The sequence below is a fragment of the Staurois parvus genome, unplaced genomic scaffold, assembly GCF_062004578.1.
Source record: "Staurois parvus isolate SC_StPar_1 unplaced genomic scaffold, SC_StPar_1.0 ptg000827l, whole genome shotgun sequence".
Taxonomy (NCBI): Eukaryota; Metazoa; Chordata; class Amphibia; order Anura; family Ranidae; genus Staurois; species Staurois parvus.
This window is the reverse complement of record NW_028318623.1, coordinates 7642233-7666554: the sequence shown is the minus strand read 5'-3', so window position 1 is coordinate 7666554 and position 24322 is coordinate 7642233. Positions and strand designations below refer to the sequence as shown.

The 24322-nt window shown below is 40.4% G+C and overlaps 1 protein-coding gene across 3 annotated transcripts; it reads right to left on the bottom strand.

Moving 5' to 3' along the window:
- Window positions 1–633: 633 nt before the first annotated feature.
- On the bottom strand, window positions 634–24116 carry LOC149443900 (cell adhesion molecule CEACAM5-like). Of its 3 annotated transcripts, none has more exons than XM_089655223.1 (7): window positions 23694–24116; window positions 17616–17981; window positions 10260–10388; window positions 8291–8367; window positions 6750–6779; window positions 6425–6489; window positions 634–2756 (listed from the first exon to the last, which is right to left on the bottom strand). In XM_089655223.1, exons 2-6 carry the CDS (start codon window positions 17944–17946, stop codon window positions 6427–6429), a joined length of 630 nt encoding a protein of 209 aa, XP_089511349.1. In that variant the 5' UTR covers window positions 17947–17981; window positions 23694–24116; the 3' UTR covers window positions 634–2756; window positions 6425–6426. The 3 variants fall into 3 exon arrangements, 2 of the variants coding, with proteins under 2 accessions (XP_089511349.1, XP_089511348.1); XM_089655222.1 differs by having other exon boundaries at window positions 22958–24114; XR_016306610.1 differs by lacking the exon at window positions 8291–8367 and having other exon boundaries at window positions 22958–24114.
- Between the last annotated feature and the right edge of the window lie 206 nt (window positions 24117–24322).

Sequence of the window (24322 nt, the reverse complement as noted above, 5' to 3'; positions counted from 1 at the left end):
CACTGCTGGTGATAGTGGGGGGGAAATAAGCACCATCATTGTTGCCAGTGAGATAAATTAAATTCCATTGTTTGTGGGAGAAATATAAGCTGCATATTGCAGTGGCGTCAATGGGGGAAAATGAGCCCTATTTTATTGGTGTTAGTGGAAAAAATAAGCACCATCATTGGTGACACGGATGGAAAAATAATCTGCACATTGTTGTCGTCAGTGTAATAAACTAAGCCTCATTTTTGATGACCATGGAGGAAAATAATCCTTCATATCATTGTTAAAAATAAGCAAGACTAAGCCCCTTTGTTGGTGTCAGTGGGTTAAAATTAGGCCAATTACTGGTGACATTGGAAGGAAAATATGCGCATTCATTGGTGTCAGTGAGCTAAAATAAATTCCATTGTTTGTGTCAGTGGAAGGGAAAAAAACTCTACATTATTAGTATCAGTGAGATGAAACTAAGACCCGTATCTTTGGTGAAAGTAAGATAATAAGTAAACTTCACCAAGAAAAACAAGCCCAAATTGTTTGTATTTCACTGTCATTTACTCCTAGAATTTAGTATAGACCAATCTTCAGCAAGCCAAACCCAGGCCAGTTTGCTCATCACAACTTATAATAAATAAAGAAACTGACAGATTCTGTTTTTATATGTTTTAGTTATTGTTAACACTTTGTCAGAACAAAATCAAGACCTAAAAATAACATATATAAAGCTATGTGCAATACATGAGAAAAAGGAAGTATCAAAATGTGTTCTATTTTCAGGATGTCACACCCCTCTGACCTCCAAAGCTTGTTAGATAACTCAGAGGGAGGGTTGGTCACATTTCACCTTGGGGTCCAGTCCTTGGCAATAGTGGAGCACCAGCCACTTTTAGATGCAAGAAATGAAGTTTATTGACTCAACACTCCAAGGAGAGAGGATTAGTGCACGGGACACCTATGGGTTAGGCAGACTCCAGGAAAGGATACTTGTATTCCTACACATAGAGGACCTTCAAGCAAACCCAGATTCTGTGAATGCAGCTCCTGACTGTAATGCGCTGGAAGCCCAGGAGAGATAACAGAAAGATGAACTATTAATTCAACTCAGGTTGACTACAGCTTAGCAAATACTAAATATAGATAAACGCTCCTACTTAAGGCAGGGAAACGACATCTCTTGAGTATGTGCAAAAAATGCTCACATGCCTGAGAGCAGATGTCCTGCCAAAATATGGACAATAATGTGTAAAAAGGGAAAAATAAACATGTAAGTCCTGAAATCAATTTGGATCAGGAGAGAGCCAGGAGGAAGTTGGGGGTAAGAGTGTGTCCAACTGTCTTATGCTGCTGTGAGCCTGCGTCTCCCTCACTGTGAAAAGCTTGGTGAATATCGGAAGGAGGCAACTGATGATCACGTGGTTGCTTGAGTAGATAGTCCATGTGCTGGAGAGTCAGTGTGCAGCTTTTAGTCTCTGCGAGGATTCTACTAGTCATCACCAGTATTAGAGATTCTGTGGAAAATGTCTTCTTCAGCAGTTCATCAAGATAGCCAAGGAGTCCTCAAGTGTGTTCAGTTCTTCGGTTTTGGGGGTATTCCATGCTCCCCCTCATCCCCATCCAACTTCAATGTTCCAATAAAACTCTAAAATGACACCCCTACACTGTTCCCTTGAGCCAGTGGAAGAGAGAATGAAATGCTGTGTACCTGGCTTTGCATGCTTTTACTGAGAGAATAGGACTAAGTTCAACAGTGGCTCTTTCTGGGGTGCACTACACTCATTACACAATATGTATGGCATTTCACACAAACAGAAATGGCAAGAAGGTGCTCATTTCTTTATATAGCACCAACAACTTAGGTAGCACTTTAGATATTGTACCTTTACTCCCTGCCCCAAAGATGCTTACCTCATATACCTGCAGAGCTTTCTAGGGTTCTTACCCCTGCACTCAGTGAGTTACACACTCCTGACTCCTGCACTTTGTGTGTTATACACTCCTGACCCCTGCATTCTGTACATTCCTACATTTGGTGCAATATGTACTCCTAACCCCTTCATTACTTATTCCTGACTCCTCTGATGTTTCTCCTGAGTCCCCTGATGCTTCTCCTGAGTCCCCTGATGAAGTCTCCTGACTCCTCTGATGAAGTCTCCTGACTCCTCTGATGAAGTCTCCTGACTCCTCTGATGAAGTCTCCTGACTCCTCTGATGAAGTCTCCTGACTTCATCAGAAGCATACCTCATTATATTCTGCTGAGCATTATAACGTGCACAATGAAAGTCATATGTATTTCTGAAGGAGCTTACAATCTAATGCCCCTACAACAGTCATTAACTTATTCCAAGACCAACTCCTAGGTAGAAGCCCAGCAAACCATTAGCAAGGAAACAGCTAAACAAAAATTCTGCCTGTTCCATTTTCTTTGGGGGAAATAACATTTTTCTTATTTGGTCAGATTTATTTCAGTGGCATTTACTTTACCAATGAAGAACTTGCCTGCGGCCTCATTCATTGACTGCTACACTATATCAGTATTATATATTTACAAACAGTTAGTAGTGTATGGCCAGATCTGGTCTGTATTTATAGACAACACTGAATACTGTATGGCCAGGTTTGGACTGCATTGAACACTTTGAAGAGATTTTTCAGGCTGAGAAAAGTTTAATGATGCAGGGCAAGTTTCACGGTGGAAAGGCTGTCCCCTTGCTGATTAAGGATCGTATGCATTATGTGAGTACGTTGCATCCCAGAAATGCTGAAGGGAAACCTAAAGACAAAAAGTGATATGCAAACATTAAAATATATTGTGCAGACAATAGTTAATGGCGTTATATAAAAATATAAAACAAACTAACAGGGGCTGTGACCCTTCCCTGCTCTATCAACGAACAAAAAAATGGCTTTAGATATCTCTTTACTGATCTCCCTGGGTAGTGTGAACCCGGAAACGCTCAGCTCTGAGAATCTTTTGCTTTAGAGTTGTCAAACCTCGGCCACTCTGACTGAGGAAGAAGCTAATTAACCATTTCCCCCCTTCCTGATCAGGCCATTTTTTGCGTTACGGCGCTGCGTTACTTTAACTGACAATTGCGCGGTCATGCAATGCTGCAACCAAATGAAATATACGTCCTTTTTTCCCATGAATTGTGCTTTCTTTCGGTGGTATTTGATTACCTGTGCGGTTTTTATTCTTTGCGCTATAAAAAAAAGACCGACAATTTTGAGAAAAAAACAATATTTTGGACTATTTACTATTAAACATCCAGTAAAAAAATTTAAAAAAATCAAATTTTGTCATAAATGTACACCAAAATGTATTCTGCCCCATTTCTTTGCTAAGAAAAAATCCCAATACATGTAAATTAATTGGTTTACGTGAATGTTATAGTGTTTACAAATGACGGTATAGATACTGGAATGTTTGTTTTTCTTTTACTAGTAATGGTGGCGATTAGCGACTTATAGCGGGACTGCGGCGGACATTCTGACACTGGGGGGAACTGAGTTGGTGTCACTGATATCCCCAGTGACACCAATACAGTGATCAGTGCTAAAAAAAAGCACTTACAATGTACTAATGGCACTGGGCAGGAAGGGGCTAACAGGAGGGGCGATCAAAGGGTTAACTGTTTTACTAGGGGGCAGTGTGTTGGTGCTGCACTGTAAGCACACTGCTCTGGACGGCTGTGCTGTGCACAGCCGTCCAGAGCAGTGTGCCCGAGCTGACAGGGAGGAAGCACATTGACAGCCGATTGACAGGCGTGGCCGTGGATGGTGTTGCGAGTAGGGCTCGAGCGCGCCCCCTACCCAGAAACACAAAATCATGTATATATACACATGATTTTGTGCACCCCTGCTGCCTGTAGCAGTATTTCTGTTATAGGGCGGTGGGGAAGCAGTTAAACACATTCTGTGCTTGATCAGCTTAAACAGCAGGGGTGATATCATGGGTATAATAGACCCCTTATGTCACTTTAAAGAGAACCTGTCGCCTGCTCTGTGCTATGACAGCCTCCAGTGATAACATATAACATAGCCTACTTGTGATAATAAAATTTGTTTTAAAAAAGGCAAACATTTAATACAATGAATTAAAAAACACTCAACAACTCTCAATTTTTAAAGCCCCGTGCCCCATGTACACAGACATTTGAACATATGCTAACTCATGTGTACACATGTGTGTGAAAATGACAATTGTGTCACAAATACTGTATTAGGTATTATCATGCACACCATAGTGAGAGCTATACGTCTAAGGCCTTCATTTATGGGGAAATCTATACTGATGACCTGTAAAAGCTTTTAAAGTGTCGCCTACAGGCAACTCCGGGTACCATAGTATTTTGCTATTTTACAGTAGCATGCCATTGTGAGGTTCAGCATATTTGGTATCTATTTGCTCAACACAACCTCATCTTTTATATTTTATCAATAAATTGCAGGTTATGTAAATTGTATGTGCAATATAATTCATTTCAGTGCATTTTTTTTTACTGAACATAAAAATTTGATAAACAGCAGTAAGTACTGAGTGACTTAAAGTGTTCCTAAACCCCGGACCCTGCATGTACTATATCCGGTTTCCCTGGACCCTGCATTCACTATATCTGGTCTCCCCGGACCCTGCATCCACTATATCTGGTCTCCCCGGACCCTGCATCCACTATATCTGGTCTCCCAGGACCCTGCATCCACTATATCTGGTCTCCCAGGACCCTGCATCCACTATATCTGGTCTCCCAGGACCCTGCATCCACTATATCTGGTCTCCCAGGACCCTGCATCCACTATATCTGGTCTCCCAGGACCCTGCATCCACTATATCTGGTCTCCCAGGACCCTGCATCCACTATATCTGGTCTCCCAGGACCCTGCATCCACTATATCTGGTCTCCCCGGACCCTGCATTCACTATATCCGGTCTCCCAGGACCCTGCATTCACTATATCTGGTCTCCCTGGACCCTGCATTCACTATATCCGTTCTCCCAGGACCCTGCATTCACTATATCCACTCTCCCCGGACCTTGCATTCACTATATCTGGTCTCCCCGGACCCTGCATTCACTATATCTGGTCTCCCCGGACCCTGCATCCACTATATCTGGTCTCCCCGGACCCTGCATTCACTATATCTGGTCTCCCAGGACCCTGCATTCACTATATCTGGTCTCCCAGGACCCTGCATTCACTATATCTGGTCTCCCAGGACCCTGCATTCATTATATCTGGTCTCCCAGGACCCTGCATCCACTATATCTGGTCTCCCCGGACCCTGCATTCACTATATCTGGTCTCCCAGGACCCTGCATCCAGTATATCTGGTCTCCCCGGACCCTGCATTCACTATATCCGGTCTCCCAGGACCCTGCATTCACTATATCTGGTCTCCCTGGACCCTGCATTCACTATATCTGTTCTCCCAGGACCCTGCATTCACTATATCCACTCTCCCCGGACCCTGCATTCACTATATCTGGTCTCCCCGGACCCTGCATTCACTATATCTGGTCTCCCAGGACCCTGCATGCAGTATATCTGGTCTCCCATAGTACACACAACATGGAAATGCAATTATTTTAGTCAATATAAACTGCTAAATACCTTTTCTCATCAGAAGGTAGAGCAGTCTTGTGGCTCCCATCAGTGTCAAGCCCAGCGGTAGCTAAAGTTTGTAGGAGGAGTTTTCTTTCTGCTCTAAGAAGATGCAGGACCCCTGACCTCTGCCGGACTAGTGCTGATTGGCCCTGTGTTGATCACATGCAATCTCCCAAGAAACAAAAAAACCTCTCTGGCAATACACAACAAACTGAGCATGTGCAAAATGCCTACGGTTCAGTCTGTCTTATCAGGAGATAAGAGGTGAGCGCTTGAAAAGGGAAAGGACCAGAGGAGAAAGGATCAAACGGCCTTTTTAACCAGTGCAGAGGATTAACCCCTTAAGTTCCACCATGAGTATAAAAAGCATGCTTTACTGCATATACAGACTGATTTTACTGTTGTAGGTTTAGTAACACTTTCAAAATGTTGCATCCACCACCATTTTATTCTACAGGGTCTGCTTTCAGAAAATATATAATATGTTAAGCTTTTAGGTGCAATTTCATGTAAAACAAATTTGCATTTTAGTATGGTTGTGTAAAACCTAAAAAATAAAATGGATCCAGAAGTGACAGGGTTAGGGATATAAAGGGGGAAATGGTCAAGGGAGGGAGACGTTGAAATGCAATATCTGCACACAGGGGTGGGCAACTGTGGCCCTCCAACTGTTGCAGAACTACAAGTCCCACCATTCTTATTCCTCTGGGAGTCATGATTTAAACTGTCAGTCTTGAAGTGCTTCATGGGACATGTAGTTCAACAGCAGCTGGAGGGCTGCAGTTGCTCACCCCTGTCTGCACAGATTAAAAGGTATACAGGAACGTCTTGTTACCTTCAGTATTTTCCAGCAGCAGGCTTCATGATGCTGTATATGGATTTGTCCTCGAATGTTAGTTCCTATTTGTGGAAAGAAAGTAAGTCATCTGAGCTGGAATATAATTATAGGGCTGGGACTTTAGGTATATGGAAATTATAGATATTCTGTATCTTTCTCATATGGAAGTTGTTACCATTAGATTTCCCAGTACAGCATCCTACTGACAACGCAGTATAGCCAGGACACCAACAACTGGGATAACAGTCGGAAACCCATTTCAGTGCAAATACCCAGCATACAGATTCCTATTCACAGTTCAAATATGTATAATAATACTTACCTCATAGTGAGAAGCTTGACTTACTTTCTCCTGCATATAAAAGACACATATATTAAATATGATACATTATTATACATATATTATAAAACAAATAACAAATCTTACCGGTAATAAAGTCTTATTTATTACTAGAAATTAGTGAACCAATGAATAGACGTGTGCACTCTGGAATTATTTATTTTGTTTCATTTCATTCATTCTTTGAAGAATTTTGTTTCGTCATATTCGTTATGTTGAACCAGTTTGTTTTCTGAATATGTTTTGTATTTTCGGCCTTCCCTTCGTACATTTGTTGGTCTGGGGTGAAGTTTTGAAAAATTTTGCAGTTATTCCAGAAGATTGCGATTTATTTTATCTCTTATCAAATTGGAAGGATTTGAATTAGAAGAATTCAATAGTTCAACCCAAATCAACCCAAAAGAAATGGCATGAGCGGATTGGACAATATCAACTGGCGTCATGTGCATCCAAATTGACGAATGGGACGAATTTCAGATCCATTCATTACCCGAATCTGAATTATTTAACAAATTTGAAAATTGAATTCATTTCCCCATGGGCCCAAACTACTATCGCATCATGTGACGTCATCTGAATGAAAAAAATGCATTCATTCATTTCATTATAACTTTTTCTTTTGATTCATTGACATTGGTTACTATATCCATAGGGAGATTCGTATACATCCGAATCTCCGAAAATAAAATTTTCATTCCAAAAAAATGAATTGAAATGAAACAAAACACACGTCTACCAATGAACCAGGCTGGAGGATTTTTTTTGTCCCAATCCTCTGTAACATTTTTTTTTATTAAGGATATCAGCCCATCACCCCTGAGCCCTGTAAAACATTTGTTGCACAAATATCAGAAGCATTTGCACTGAATCTTTGTAAAGGATTAATGCCTGTTTCTTCAGTTCCATCCAGTGCCCAAAATGCAGTTTCATTTTCTGAAACATCTCAATCAGAAGACTTTGCCGAATTTTGGCCACAAGATGTAGCTGAGGATACAGGCATTCATTTCTTACAACAATTACAGGACATTTTGTTCAGCATTCACAGATACTTCAGACATTTATTCAATGAATGTTTTAGAAATAGACCCTCCAAGTGTATGGCCTGGTATTCTTATAGCAACTATTTGCCATTTATCACTAAGCATGAAGGTGGCCCAAAAATCAGTCCTTTCATTTATTCATAGGAAGTATTGTAATAAGAAATAAGCATTCTGTTGTTTGTTCTCCTTTTACTGCTTTTGCAAAATTATCATGCTGTGAGTTTTTGTAATGCTTTAGCATTATTTTGAGTTATTTTGAGGGGACAGCAAATATGTTATACAAGCTGTACACTCACTACATCACATTGTAGCAAAGTGTCATTTCTTCAGTGTTGTCACATTAAAAGATAGAATCAAATATTTATAAAAATGTGAGGTGTACTCACTTCTGTGAGATACTGTGTATATATATATATATATATATATATATATATATATATATATATATATATATATATATAATTATTATTATTATTCTATTACCTGAGTTCCTGACAAAGTCCTTTCATAGTTTTGTTCAGAAACATGTTCATTCTCATACACTAACCTACTTGGAGCCTCTAAAAAGAAGGTACAATGTGGTGTAAAAGAATTGTTTTAAAAACACAATGAGATAAAATTATAAATAAGATGAATAATAAAAGATACAATTAATAAGATCATATAATAAAATCTTATGATCAAATCAATGTGATGACATTACATATACAATCCAATGGCTGCCACTGCATGAGAAATGGGTGCCCAGCAAAGCGTGTACAAAGTACATATCATCCAAAATATAAGGCGGCACTCACCAGACTTGAAAGGCTGACTATCAGTGATGAAGTTTTGATTGGATGTTAGGATGAAACACACGCTAAAGACCAAAGAAGGATCCGAGGAAGAGGACTTTGTGCTTCTTTAAAATGTTAAATATAAAATCACTGAGTGGACACCTTTGAAGTTCCGTCAATGCTGCCTTATCTTTTGGATTAAATATATATATATACATCAGGGGCGGACTGACAACTCATGGGGCCCCTGTATCCATGCCCAAAGTAAAAAAAGCCTATGAAAAAAGGTACCAGGGGCATCTCATGGGGCCCCCTACTGACCCCGGGCCCTCGGGCAGTGCCCGAGTTTCCAAATGGTCAGTCCGCCCCTAATATACACACACCGAACAGCCAAAACTTTATGACCACTGACAAGTTTAGTGAATAACATTTATTATTTAATTACCGTGGCATCTGAAACTCGGTGGATATATTAGGTAGCAAGTAAACATGTTGTCCCTAAAGCTGATGTGTTAAAAACAGAAAGACTGGGCATCGCAGTTTGCTGTGTATGGGGTAGTCTAGTCGCAGACCGGTCAGGGTGACCATGCTGACCCGTGTCCTCAGCCAAAAGTGCCTACAATAGGCATGTGAGCATCAGAACTAGACCACGGAGCAATGGAAGAAAGTGGCCTGGTCTGATGAATCATGTTTTCTTTTACATCATGTGGATGGTTGGGTGCATGTACTGTACGGTGTTTACCTGAGGAAGAGATGCCACCAGGATGCAGAATGGGAAGAAGGCAAGCCAGTGGAGGCAGTGTGATGGTTTGGACAATGTTCTGCTGGGAAAACTTTGGTCCTGCCATTCCTGTGGATGTTACTTGACATGTACCACCCACCTAAACATTGTTCCTGACCAAGCACACCCCTTCATGGAAGCTGTATTCCCTAGTGGCAGTGGCCTCTTTCAGCAGGATAACGTATCCTGCCACAAGTCTGATCAGTGGAGGCTCCTTCCTCGTCCAGCCACTCGGCTCCTCTTCTCTAACAGCTCTGACCTGGCTGTGTGTGCCCTGCAGATATTGGCTTCTGTGTGCACTGCCACGTCCTGTGTCACTTCTGCCGGGGAGGGGGATGGGTGTCAGAAAAAATTCCACCCAAGGCAAATGTTCAAGAATGGTTTGAATAACACAACAAGTCTGTGCTGTGGTCTTAACCTCCGAATTCTCCAGGTCTCAATCCAATTGTGCATCTGCGGGATGTGCTGGAAAAACAAGTCGGATCCATGGAGGCCCCACCTCTCAACTTACAGAACGTAAAGAATCTGCTATTCATGGCTTGGTGTCAGATACTACAGCATACCTTCAGAGCTATAGGAGGGTCCATAAACGGGTGGCCGTAAACCTATGGGTGATCTAATTTAAAATAATAATAATATATACAGACAAATGTTTTTAATCCAATAAAATTGTGTGTTTTGCTGCACATGGCAGCTATGGTCAAACTCAGATTTGACCTGAACATCCTGTAGAACTCCTTCACTAGAATATTTGACCAATTACTTAGTTTTCTATATGTACTTATTCAAGTGTTTTCCATATTTTTTGTAATGCTGATCTGATCAAAAATACGGTTTAAACGATATATTATGATGAAGTTTACTCGAACACAGGAAGAAGAATACTATACTGTACTTCTTTTTGCCTTTAGACCAAAGTACACAATGACTTCAAGGAGGAATATCCCAAACACTGTGCCGATGACAATTCCAGCAATTTCCCCACCGCCAAGTCCACTTCCAGAGGTCTGACATAGTGTTGAAGCTGGAGGACAAAAAAGGTCAGATAGAGGGAAATTACAAGAGAAAATGGAGAATTATAATGTTATCAAAGCACCTGAAAGTAAATGAACAAAAACAATTTTCATTGACCAAAACAAAAATGTATAAAGTGTTTTTAAACCCAAATGCTTAATGGATAAGTTCACCTTTATGGAAAGAATAATAAAAGCACATATTTTTGCAGAAAATATTGAGCCTGGAAAGCATTGCACCTGTGATCAGTAGATCATGGGTGCAATGTGGGCTGCTGCAGATATATCCTCTGGCTTCCAGCCCTTATCTCTATACACAGTCCCCTGAAACTCAAGTCCATCTGCAATAGTAGAAGACGGTACTTGCAGTTTATTAATTCCCAAGAAACTGAGAATGACAAATGAATGAATGAATGAATGAACTGTGCTGGTGGAGCTCTACACAGCTGTGCTCTTTTAAAAAATTGACAGTAGACGAGAGGAGAAGAACCCCCACCCACTGTCAGGGGGAAAGTTGGATCGGGGGGAAAGGAGTTAGTAAAGGTAGGAGGTTGTTGAAATATGTTACATGTTCCACCCTGTATTGAGGGTAGAAGGTTCCAAAGGAACTGTAGAGGTATGAAAGTTTAAGGCTTAATGTACACGGGACGTTTAGCAGCGTTTATGCACGTTTGCATTTAGAAGCGTTTTTAAAAGATAACCTCAGGAGACCTTCCAAATGACCAGAATGCACTGAAAAATAGTAAATTTACTAAAAAAGGCTACTAAAATACCGCATGAGTTATTTTGTCAAGTCATGCGGTATTTTAGTAGTGAAAAGCATGCATTAATGTTTCAGCTGTCAGCAGGATTCCCACTGACAACTGAATGTAAAAGAAAGAATTGCCGGTAATTAAAAAATAATAAAAAAAGCCTTTCGGGTCTGATATGGATTTTGAGGGGAAGCTCCACACCAAAATTTAAAGAAAAAATGGCGTGGGGTTCCCCCCAAAATCCTTACCAGACTGTTATCCGAGCATGCTGCCCAGCAGGTCAGGAAAGGGGGCGGGCGAGTGAGTGCCCCCCCTCCTGAACCATACCAGGCCACATGCCCTCAACATGGGGGGTGCTTTGGGTAGGGGGAGCTCCTCCCCACCAAAGCACCTTGTCCCCATGTTGATGGGGACAAGGGCCTCTTCCCCACAACACTGGGTTGTGGTTGTGGGGGTCTGCAGGCAGGGGGCTTATTGGAATCTGGAAGCTCCCTTTAGCAAGGGAGCCCCCAGATTGTGCCCCACCCACGTGAATGAGTATGGGGTACATAGTACCGCTACCCATTCACACAAAAAAAAGCTGTAGTGTGAAAAAAGACAGGAGTCTTTCTTTGACAAGTCCTTTAATAAAAGAATGTCCCCCGAAGTAGATCCAACGTCAATCACGATGTCCGCCGCCGCCGGACGTAGGTCACAATAAGTTATTGCCTGTTGGTGCCTCTACTGTTATAGAGGATTTTGAATTTGGCATTAAGTGGGCAGATGTGTCCACAAAACCCAGTTATTCAGGAACTGTAAGGTGTCTTCTCAATGAGTCAGGAGACCAGCTGGTGAGGGGTCTTTTTTGGTCACATGGATTACAGAAAGAAACCACTGATGGATGGCCATGTCAATACTGAATTTATAATGAGCGGACAGTATCCTACTTGAAGGGAAACATTTCTTTGCAGATAACAAAGGGATGCAGGGAGAAGCCTATCAAAGATACGAACCAAAGTACAAAAATATGATAATCTACTACCAAGGTGAAAATGAAATGTATACTGTGTGTATCATTACTATGTTGAGCTTTACAGTGTTTTAGTTTTATGTTAATGAACTTTATCTATATCTTCTCCTGAGACTGCAGAGAGGAATTTACTGTTGTGCTTCACTAAGCAACCCTACAACTCATTCTTTTTTTTAAGGCATAATTTCTTGTGATCGTGTCACCCATTATTATAAAGCAATTTTTTTATATATAATATATGAAAATTAATTTTAAAAAATTATATATATAAAATTTGTAATTGTAATTATTTAAATCTAATCTGTGCTTTGGCCACGAAGGGCAAAGAAACCGGTATTGAGGAGTAAAGAAAAGATTAGTATATGGTGCTTGGGGATATGAGTATTAAAGTAAACCTACATGGGCAAAGCTCAGGTTCACTTTAAATGCTTCTGATTAGCTGCTTAATATAAGTTAAAGAGTATGTAACCCCAACATTTCATATTCCTGATAAGTGCCTGTTGTATCATGTACCTGTGTGAAAAAAAAGACTCCTGTATTGCTTCTTTTGTGTGAAATCCCTGGTGTTCCTGGCAGTCCCTCTGCTTTCCTATTAAAATCTGACCACACTAGGCAGGAGAGCACACCGTGGTCAGTTCTCTAGCTGTGCTCAGCCAGCTCATAGGTAAAACAATCCATGCAGTTTAAAATAGAAACGAAAGGCAAAACATTTGTGTATAGATATGAAAACATTATAAATACCTTTTTTCCATAAGTGTTCTCACCTTCATAAGAGCTAGGGGAGGAGAATCAGTAGTACACTGACTTTCCCAGTGAATTGCTGTACAGGTGGGGGGGGGGGGGGCTATCAGGAATATGAATTATTGTGTTTATGTATTCTTTAGATTGAATTTTAGTGAAAAATAAAGCAAAGCTCAACACTTATTATTGTTTTTTTTAAGCAATTACTACAGCAACGGGTAATTTTTTATTTTTTTTTAAGAAAAAAGTCTAAGGTCCATTCATACTAGAACAGCATTCCTGTGCGATTCACATGAAGTTCTGTGCAGTAGACATGCGCATTATTTCATAATCAAATCTGATTTTTGGGGAATCTGATGTATACGAATCTCTGAATGGACATAGTAATGAACATCAACGAATCCCAAAAAAAAGCTACAATGTAAGCTATTGCTTCATTTGGATGACGCCACATAATGCAATAGTAGTTCTGGCCCATGGGGAAATTGATTTATTTGTTATATTTATTATTGAACAAATTGGAAAATTGAATTATTCAAATTCAAGTGAATTTGTGATTTAAATTGAATTAGTAATTGTCACAGTCATTCAGTTCCAAAATCTAATGCAATTCTTAGGTTTGAAAAATTTGGGCCCGACAAATTTTGCATTATGCATTCAATGGCGTCCAAAAATATTGAATCCTGAATATCGAATCCACCCGAAAAGTATAGCAATCTTCTGAAAAAAGTTGAAAAAAGTTTTGAATCTACCAAAGAATAAACAAGATGAATCCCGAAAAAGGATTGGTTCAAAATAATGAATATGACGAAACTAAATTCTTCAATGAATGAATGCATCTGAAACTAAATGAAACAAACAATTGCGGCGTGTGCATGTCTATTGTGCAGTGCAATTTCAGTTCATTCATTTTGAATGGGCTGCAGTCGCGCCGCACCGCACTAAAAGTACCACATGGACTTCTTTTTGAAAGGGTCCTGCAACCTGATCGCATGGTACTTTTGTACCATGTGATCTTGTGTGGACAAACGCACTGCATTTGCAACTTGCATTTGCTGTGTTAACTTTGCACTGACACCAACTGCAGATCACAAGGGCATTGTGTTTGGAATGTGGTGCGGGAAACCACGCGGGAAACAGCTGATCACATGTAAACAGACTTGCTGGTTATTAACAGTCCTTTCCTCAGTGCCCATCACTGCAGCTTATTAGAGAAACAAAGAAACTTTTTTCCGTTTGATTAGCAAAAAAAAAAAAAACATGATCACTGTGTCTGTAGGACATTAGGGAGGTAAAAGGCCAATCACAGCAGCCTTTTACCACGTGATCAGCTGTGTCCAATAACACAGAAGATCACAATGTAAATACAGTTGCTGGTTATTGGCAGCACTTTCCTCAATCTGTCCCAGCATGAGGAAAGTACTGCTGATAACTGGCAAATGACACAGAGGACATCTGCACCGATCATCAAGGTACTGATGATCAGTGCACAGCAGTGCCACCCAGTAGTGCCACCCACCAGTGCCCAGCAGTGCCTTTCATCAGTGCCCAGTAACGCCGTCAGTCAGCGCCACACATCAATGCTGCCTATCAGTGCCCATCATTAATGCATATCAGTGCCTCCTCATCAATGCCCACCAGTGCCGCCTCATCAGTGCAGCCTATCAGTTCCCATCAGTGTTGCCTATCAGTGCAGCCTCATCAATGCACATCAGTGAAGGAGAAAAATTACCCGTTTGCAAAATTTTATAAGAGAAACAAAGAAAAACTTGTTTTTCAAATTTCATAATATTCTCTCTGCATTAGTAGAGGTACAGGTGAGGGTGACTGAAACATTTTCTTTAGGAAGCAAGGAAGAAATTCTGATTGTAGGTTTACCAACCATGTCTGTAGGGGGAGAAAAATGGGAACAGTTCTACTACAGGAAGGTCTGTCTGGTTCAACTACACAATTGTAACAAAAAATATAAAACTGCACTTGGTGCAAAATAAACATGAAAAACAAGCATGCGATCTTAACCCCCCCCCCCCCGGTCACATCAAACCCGACTTTGATATTGTGCGACTTACAGTGAAGTCGCACGGTTTCAAAGTCAGATGACATGCGGATTTCCGGTGCGATTTGCAAGACATCTGATACATATGTCTCTGCAAATCGCACCAAAAGTATTGCATGTACTACTTTAGAAATCGCTGCGGTTCTGACCCAATCGAATCGTTATGACCGCTTTAATTGTGGACAATAGGCTGCGATTTGCAAGTTGCATGGCATGAAAATCACATGCCAATTCGCATTCAGTGTGACTGGGGTCTTACTCCAAGACCAGGCCTATTTTGACACTTTTTATTTACCTGTAAAAATTGTTATTTATTTTTTTTTGCTATAAAATTACCTAGAAACCCTAAACATTACGTATATTTTCAGCAGAGACCCTAGAGAATAAAATGGTGGTTGTTTATGTCACGTGGTATTTGCGCAGCAGGTTTCAAACACATTTTTTTTTTCAAATACACCTCTATGAGATTTTAATGCTCAAAAACACAATATAATACCCAATTGTTTGGTAGAATATAAAAGATGATGTTAGGCCGGGTCAAAAAATGTGTAACATGTCATGCTTTAAGACTGGAATGAAACTGCAGTACTTTAACCATTTGAATACCGGGCAATTTTACACCTTCCTGCCCAGGCCAGTTTTCAGGTTTCATTGCTCTCACACTTTGAATGACAATTGCGCGATCATACAACATTTTACCCAAACTAAAATTTTATCATTTTCTTCACACAACTAGAGCTTTCTTTTGGTGGTATTTAATCACCGCGGAGGTTTTTATTTTTTGCTAAATTATCAAAAAAAAGACCGAAAATTTTGAAAAAAAACACGTTTCTTTGTTTCTGTTATAAAAGTTTGGAAATAAATAATTGTTCTGCATAAATTTAGGCCGAGATGTATTCTGCTACATGTCTTTGGTGAAAATAACCCAAATTAGGATGTATTTTTTAGTCTGTAGGAGAGTTATAGAGTTCACAAACTATGGGATATATCTGAAAATTGATCAATCCTAAAGTACTGACATATAACTGGCATGGCGATGATCAGGGACACTGACTGGTGAGAGTATAAAAAAATATATATATATATATATATTTTTCTTAATTTTTTTTATAATTTGTTATTTTTTATTTAATTTTTTTAATTTTTTTTTTTCATATTTCACTATGTCCAAAGTAGTACAATGTTACCATAGTAACATTGTACTACTTTGGGGAAGTGATCAGTATTTTTTTTTTACACAATTTGCTTATAGCAAAGAATTACATTGCTATAAGCAAGCATTTACCTGATTGAAATCGATTTTCGATGGCCAGTCTAATTTCTTGAGGTCCAAGAATGTCAGGACAGTACAGATATCCCCCAAATGACCCTTCTTTGCAGAGTAGACAGTCCGACATACTTCACAAGAGGCATGGCGAGTTTTTTGAAGTTGTATTTTTTTTGTCATAATTTTTGGAAAATTAAAAAATGCAAAAGATTATTTTCACTATTTTTTTTTTTACATACTGTCACCAGTGCAGTACAGCGTCATCATATAACTGGCATGGCGGTGATCAGGGACACTGACTGGTGACAGTATGAAAAAAAAAATATATATATATATTTTTTTTTGTATTTGTTTTTGTATTTTTAATTTTTTAGCACTTTTTTTTCTTTATTTAAGATTTTTTTTTCATATTTCACTATGTCCGAAGTAGTACAATGTTACCATAGTAACATTGTACTACTTTGGGGAAGTGATTGTTTTTTTTTTTGTTTTTTTTTTTACACAATTTGCTTATAGCAACGAATTACTTTGCTATAAGTAAGCATTTACCTGAATGACATCGATTCATTTAGGGTTTTTTTTTTTTTGTGCTTAGCTCTGATTTGGCCACAGCTAATCACATGACATGTGCATGTGATTTGCTGTGACCATTCACAGCTAGGCACTAGTATACAATGGATGGCATGAATGAAGCCATCCATTGTATACAACTGTCATGTGACCTGCTGTGATTGGTCACAGCAGGTCACATGGTACCGGCAACGGGGCCGATACTCAGATCTGTCATCGGCCATGTCATCAGCTGCGCGGCACGGAAATGCAGTACATTTTGCCTGCCGCCTTTTGGCTATCGGCCGGGCGTGTACTGGTTAAGCACGGAACGATGGGGGGGGGGGGGTGCATAACGGGATGTCATAATGGCGGGATGTCCCCTCCTGCTGCTTGTAATAGCGATCGAGCGGCTAGTTAACCACTACGATCGCTTTTACAAAAGAGCAGACTGCTGGCTCTAACAGATAGTACTGGGATGATGGCTGTGGCTGTAAGAATCATCCTGGTATAACGGCTCAAACTCCAGTGATGTACGGCTACATTGCTGGAGCTGGAGAGGTACTTTAGGTTAAATAGGGGGGTGCTAGAACCCCTGTCTTTTTTTTTCTTTAATGTTTTCAGGTTTCACCCTTAATGCTGAGTAACATGCACTGGCCCTTTAAAAAAAAAAAAAAAAATCACTTGGCATTGGACTGGCTGTGGCGCTGGCAGTCTCTTATTGGCTGTACACTGAAGATCCTGAACTGCAGGGGTGGGGCTGATGCTGGAATAAGGCGATGTCTGCTATAACCCCCGAAACTATTACATGAAAACACGAGTCCATTCTGGATAAATCTGACAATCTTCTGATGGATTACTCACCATAGATTTTCAGGTGTACATTGGTATCACTTCGTTTATCTGTTTGTATCCTCACTCTGTAATCTCCCTCATCAGAGATATTTAGGCTGGAGATCTGTAGAGATCCATTGGGGAAAGGTGTCATCCTATCACGGATGAACAGACGTCCAGGAATTATTGGATTATCACCAGGGATATCACCAGGGATATATGTAAGGATTTGATATTCTCTGTCTGTGGTCGGTCCTTTATACCAAATAATAACCACAATTTTCCCAGTAATCCCAGTAACACTCAGAGTGACAGATCCCCCGATGACCGGATACGGAGGGATCACCTCAATACTTATCATTCCACTGGACACATCCACCAACACACCGAGGAGAACTGCAAGAGAAAGTGACAGATAAGAAGATCAGGGATCAATTGTTTACAATGTGTAAAGTGTTCAATCCATGAGGTCTATGTATCAGCCCCATTCACACCTGAGGGTTTTGTAGCTTGTAGCTCAAAGCTCAAGAAATGCTCAGCAAGCAAACACTCATTGTATTCAGTAGTCATTGTTCACATTGGAGAATCCTGTTGCTTGTAGCTGAACGCCTCTCACTTTAAAAAGTACATGAACTACTTTTCAGGCAGAATTGAGTGTTTTTGTCCCCAAAGATTTCAATGTGAACACCTGAAACCCTTGATTCAAGCATTTTTTTAGTCCAGGTTCACACCTATGCAGGTTGCCTTTGAAGGTCGTACATGAAGGTAAAAAAGCTTGAGCCTTTAGAACTACTTTAAGTTCACCCACGTCAATACTGAACACATTCACCCCCTTCCTGCCCAGGCAATTTTCAGCTTTTAGCGCTGTCACACTTTGAATTACAATTGTGCGGTCATGCAACACTGTACTGTATGAAATGCTTATCATTTTTTCACACAACTAGAGCTTTCTTTTGGTGATATTTGACTGCCTTCTAACTACTGCTACAGGGCGGCAGGGCTGCGCAAAATCACACATTATGTATATATATCAGGGGCGGACTGACCATTTGAAAATTTGGGCACTGCCCGAGGGCCTGGGGTCAGTAGGGGGCCCCATGAGATGCCCCTGGTACCTTTTTCATAGGCTTTTTTGAGTTTGGGCAAGGACACAGGGGCCCCATAATCCCCTATTGCCCGGGGGCCCCATGACTTGTCAGTCCACCCCAGATATATATATATATACATATATATACATATATATACATATATATACATATATATATATATACATATATATACATACATATACATATATACATACATATACATATATACACATATACATATATACACATATACATATATACACATATACATATATATACATATACACATATATATACATATACATATATACATATACATATACATATACATACATACATACATACATATACATACATACATACATATACATACATACATATACATATATACATACATATACATACATATACATACATATACATATACACATACATATACATATACACATACATATACATATACATATACATACACACATACACACATACACACATACACACATACACACATACACACATACACACATACACATATATATATATATATATATATATATATATATATATGTGTGTGATTTGCATTGCCAGGTAAGGAGTGCGTACACCGTCCTACCCGCACTGCCATTGGCGGCTAGGAATGTCAATCGCCGTGTAAAGCTGACAGGGGAGAGATCTGTGTGTAAACAATACATGTTTCTCTCCTGCCAGCGAGCAAATGCTCTCTGTATTTCTCTGCACAGCATGTCTCCCTAGTAAAACACACACGGCACATAATGTTAAACAGCACACAGTTAACCCTTTGATCGCCCCAGATGTTAACCCCTTCCTGCCCAGTGCCATTAGTACAGTGTCAGTGCTTTTTATTAGCACTGATCACTGTATCAGTGTCATTCAGATGTCAGTGGCAGTTAGTTCCCGCCGCAGTCCCGCTATAAGTCGCTGATTGCCCCCATTATTAGTATAAAAAAATAAAAGTAAAATTCCACTATTTATACCGCCATTTGTAGACCCTATAACTTTTATGTAAACCAATTAATTTACATGTATTGGGATTTGTTTTCAGCAAAGACATGGAGCAGAATACATTTATGAAGAAATTTAATTTTTAAAATTTTTTTACTGGATATGTTTTATAGCAAAAAATCAAAAATATTGTTTCTTTTTCTAAATTGTCGGACGTTTTTTGTTTATAGCGCAAACAATAAAAAACGCACAGGTGATCAAATACCACCGAAAGAAAGCTCTATTTGTGGGAATAAAGGACATACATTTTATTTATGTACAGCGTTGCATGACCGTGCAATTGTCAGGTAAAGTAACGCAGCACCGTATCGCAAAAAGTGGCCTGGTCAGGAGGGGGGATAAATCTTCTGGAGGGCAAGTGGTTAATCAGGACTTTTTTTTTAACTTTTTGCTAAATTTAAAAAATAAATGTTGAAAAAAAACACGTTTTTCTTCATTTCTGTTATCAAATTTTGCAAATAAATAATCTTTCGTCATGAATTTAGGCCAAAATGTATTCTGCTATATTTCTTTGGTGAAAATAACCCAAATCTGTGTGTAATATTCAGTCTGTAGAAGAGTTACATAGTCCACAAACTCTGAAAATCTATCACTCCTGATGTACTGAGACCCGGAAATGCCAGGATAGTACAAATAACAACCAAATGACCCCTTTGTGGAAAGTTGACAGTCCAAAGTATTTTTTTTTCTGGTGTGGAGGAGATCAGGGACATTGACTGGTGACAGTATGGAAAAGAAAAAAAAGCACAGTGGCTAAATGCTTAGCACTTCTGCCTGGCAGTACTGGGGTTGTTGGTTCAAATCCCACCCACGGCACCACCTGCCTGGAGTTTGTATGTTCTCCCTGTGCCTGCATGGGTTTCACTCCAAAGACAAGCTGGTAGGTTAATTGGCTCCTATCTAAATTGGCCCTAGTATGTGTATGTATGAATGTAAGTTAGGGACCTTAGATTGTACACCCCTTGAGGGTTAGTGACTGATGTGAATGTACAATATATATGTAAAGCACTGCATAAATTGACAGCACTATACAGTATAACTACCTGAAAGAAAAATAATGTATTTTTTAAAATGTTTAAATTTTATTTTTCTTTATTACATTTTTTTTCTTTGTTTACATTTTCTTATACAGTATACTGTGGCAACAGCAATACAGTGTTACCATAGTAACACTGTACTACTCTGGAGAGGTGTTCAGGGGTGGAGCCTGATCACATATCATGGTAAAGGGCCAATCACAGTGGCCCTTTACCACGTGATCAGCTGTGTCCAATGGCACTTTCCTCATGCTGTCACAGCGTTAGGAGAGAGGACAACCGGTAACCGGCAACTGTGAAAGAGGACATCAGTGCAGCCCCAACATTGCCCATCAGTGCAGCCCCAACATTGTCCATCAGTGCAGCCCCAACATTGTCCATCAGTGCAGCCCCAACATTGTCCATCAGTGCAGCCCCAACATTGTCCATCAGTAATGCCAGTCAGTGCCGCCTATCAGTGCCCATTGGTGCCTCATATCAGTGCAGCCTCTTCAGTGCCTCCTATCAGTGCCCATTGGCACTGTGCAGTGCAGCCTCTTCAGTGCCTCCTTGTCAGTGCCAATCGGTGCAGCTTATCAGTACCCATCAGTGCTGTCTAAGATTGCAGCCTCATCAGTGCAGCCGATTAATGCCCATCAGTGCTGCATATCAGTGCCCATCAGTGGAGCCTCATCAGTGCACATCAGTGAAGGAGAAAAATTACCTGTTTGCAAAATTTTAAAACAGAAACTAAAGGAAAACATTTTTGGTCTTTTTTTGTTTGTTTAGCAAAAAATAAAAACCTGAGTGGTGATTAGATACCACCAAAAGAAAGCTCTACTTGTCTCAAAAAAATTCTAAAAATGTTATTTGGGTACAGTGTTGCATGACGGCGCAATTGTCATTCAAAGTGCGACAGCGCTGCAAGCTGAAAATCGGCCTGGGCAGGAAGGGGGTGAAAATGCCCGGTAGGCTAGTGGTTAAATAGAGGTGCTGCAAACATATAAACTGTGTGTTCATCACATTAGCCCCCGGTCACATCGGGTGCGATTTGGCATGCAATTTGCATGCCAAGCGACTTGCAAATCATAGGCCAAGTCGCATCCTATTGTCCGTTATTAGAGCGGTCATATCGGGGCGGTTCTTACATTTCTAATTAGTGCATGCGCTACTTTTCATACGATTTACATAGACATCTGTATCAGATATCTTGCAAATTGCAAAGAAATCGGCAGGTGACCCAATTTTGAAATCGTGCGACTTCACTGTAAGTCGCACGATTTCTAAATCGTCTTTGATGTGACCGGGGGCTGAACCAAGATTACAATATTAATAAGTGTTGCGCTGCTAATAATATATAAGTGACAAATACCCAAACTTGTGATTATATCCGTGCAAAAACAAATATATGAACCATGGACACAATCACAAGTTTGGATATCTGACACACATATTTGATTAGCAGCGACAACACTTATTATTTTTGCAGGAACTAGATTTCTCCAGCATCCTAGGAGGGTGCTATATCATCAAACTGTGGAGACATATGACACTACTTACCAAGCTATACCTGCTTTAACTGTCATTTTGTAAGAAGACATCTTCCTATGGCTTTTAGAGATCTATTTAGGCTACTACTCCCATCAGTCAAAGCAGCTTCTTCTAAGCCAGCGAAATGTATATTTTAAAACATCCATTCCATTGCAAAATATGAAATGCCAGAAAATCCTCCACCCTTCCCGATGTGAACTTCTATTCATCCAGGACACACCTGTACCATTCATTTCCCTCATCAAAATCACCTTCCCTGTAATGTGACCACTTGGCCCCCAGCATCACCCTATAATTCTTCTCTACTTCACCAAAACCCCCTTTTAATCCCCAAGTCTAGCATCCTCTCTGTCCCTGTGTATGCTGTGTCTCTCCTTCTCCACCAGTCCCCCCTCATGCACTTTTTCTCCTCCAGGATCCTGATGGGGGGGGGGGGGGGGGGTAAACCGCACGTCATTCATAAACCAGTAAGACTGAAGGATTCACTTAGATGTCACCCATTATTCCTGCCTGACTGCTCATTCATCAACATTAGACAAGCAACTGGGCAATGCCCATATTTATCCCATGACAGGTTCACTTTACGGAAAAACAAAAACCAGCATTACAGACCCCAGTCTATGGGTATACATTTTGGAATGCCCGGCCCATACAACCGTATCATGACATTGGTAGTTTCTCAGTTGGCACTTACCTGGCACAATAATACTGGAGCCGAAGCAATGTTGCTTGGTGACCATTTTCTGACTCCACAAACTTAGACACATAAATGAATACAACAGGGATTTATTTCATGAGGACTGCGGCATCTCTCTGTTCCTTGTAATCCTCTGGGTCACTTTTGATTCCTTTATTTGGGTCCAGGATATATTAAATCTGTAAATCTTAGATTGTAGGTGCTTTATGTCCAGTGTTCCCCTGTGCTTCCTCTATGTCTGGATGACTCTTCATGTATGGGGGAAATGCAACGTGCGGGAGGAACAGTAAGGGAAGTAATGTAATATTTCACAATCTGTTACTCTGCACATGGCTGGTTCCTACTGAAACCATTTAAAGAAAATATTATAAAGCTTCCTAGTGCCACATCCTAAAAATGTAAGGAAAAACATTGCTGGACAAAAATTGTACAGCCAAACTAGCGGATATTTTAGGCACAGTGAGAGACCACACTATCATATAAAAATGTACAAGAAATGGTAAAAAGCGCCTTAGTAAAAATCAACAAGCTGCTATGCACAAGATAGGTACCAATGACCTATAGAATAGACAATATATGTATATGAAAGGTGCAGCGCTAGTAAGCAATAATATATATGCTAAAGTCCCTGGTAGATCAAAAAATATATATATTGGGTAGTCCCGTATATAAATATAAATAGTTGAGGTGACTTTGATATCCCTGTAGAGGTGGTAATGAAATGCGCACTCACCGGACGCGCATATTAAATGCGCCTTGTATATAATTATCCTGCTGCCAGGTGGTGGGCGGTCTTCCCTCTATCGGATCCTAGGTAAGTAGTCCTTCTCCTCTAGAGGTCCCCTTGTGTGGTCCTAGTGGATGTTGTCACTACAAATGGCCTGGGGGGTGAGTAGTGATCCGTTCTTGGAGTGGGTCTGTGGGCTAGAGCACTCCCCCAGGGGGCGACAAGAACACTCCCATAGTGTAGTAAGTTAAACCTCAAATTTATTAATTAAACATGGTGTATCAGGTAAAAAGAATATTTATACAGCGTCGCAGACAGTAGTCTGTAAAGGAACTGACCAGCTGGTAATAAAAGATGGCCGTCGGAGCTCCACGTTGCTCCGGCGGCGTGACGTCACAGGGTGGTGTGGCTCCTCCTGACGTGTATCGTGCTCAAGCACGTCTTCAGAGGGGGGGTCGCCAATCACGTCGTGTCGTCCGGCGTTCGCATTTATAGATGATCTCGCACATGCGCAGTGGACCGTGGCCATTTTGCAATAGCACAGAGCGAACTGCGCATGCGCGGGAGTTACGGGCGCCATTTTTCCTTGGTCCCATGGTATGAAAAAACAGACTGAATGTCTGTGTGTTCCCCAA

Coding starts and splice junctions, on each gene's coding strand:
- LOC149443900 (XM_089655222.1), bottom strand. CDS start 23,030: ATGTGTCTAAGTTTGTGGAGTCAGAAAATGGTCACCAAGCAACATTGC. Junction 17,982..22,957: donor CTCCAGTATTATTGTGCCAG/GTAAGTGCCAAC, acceptor TTTCTCTTGCAG/TTCTCCTCGGTGTGTTGGTG. Junction 8,368..10,259: donor TGGTCTAAAGGCAAAAAGAA/GTACAGTATAGT, acceptor CCTTCTTTTTAG/AGGCTCCAAGTAGGTTAGTG.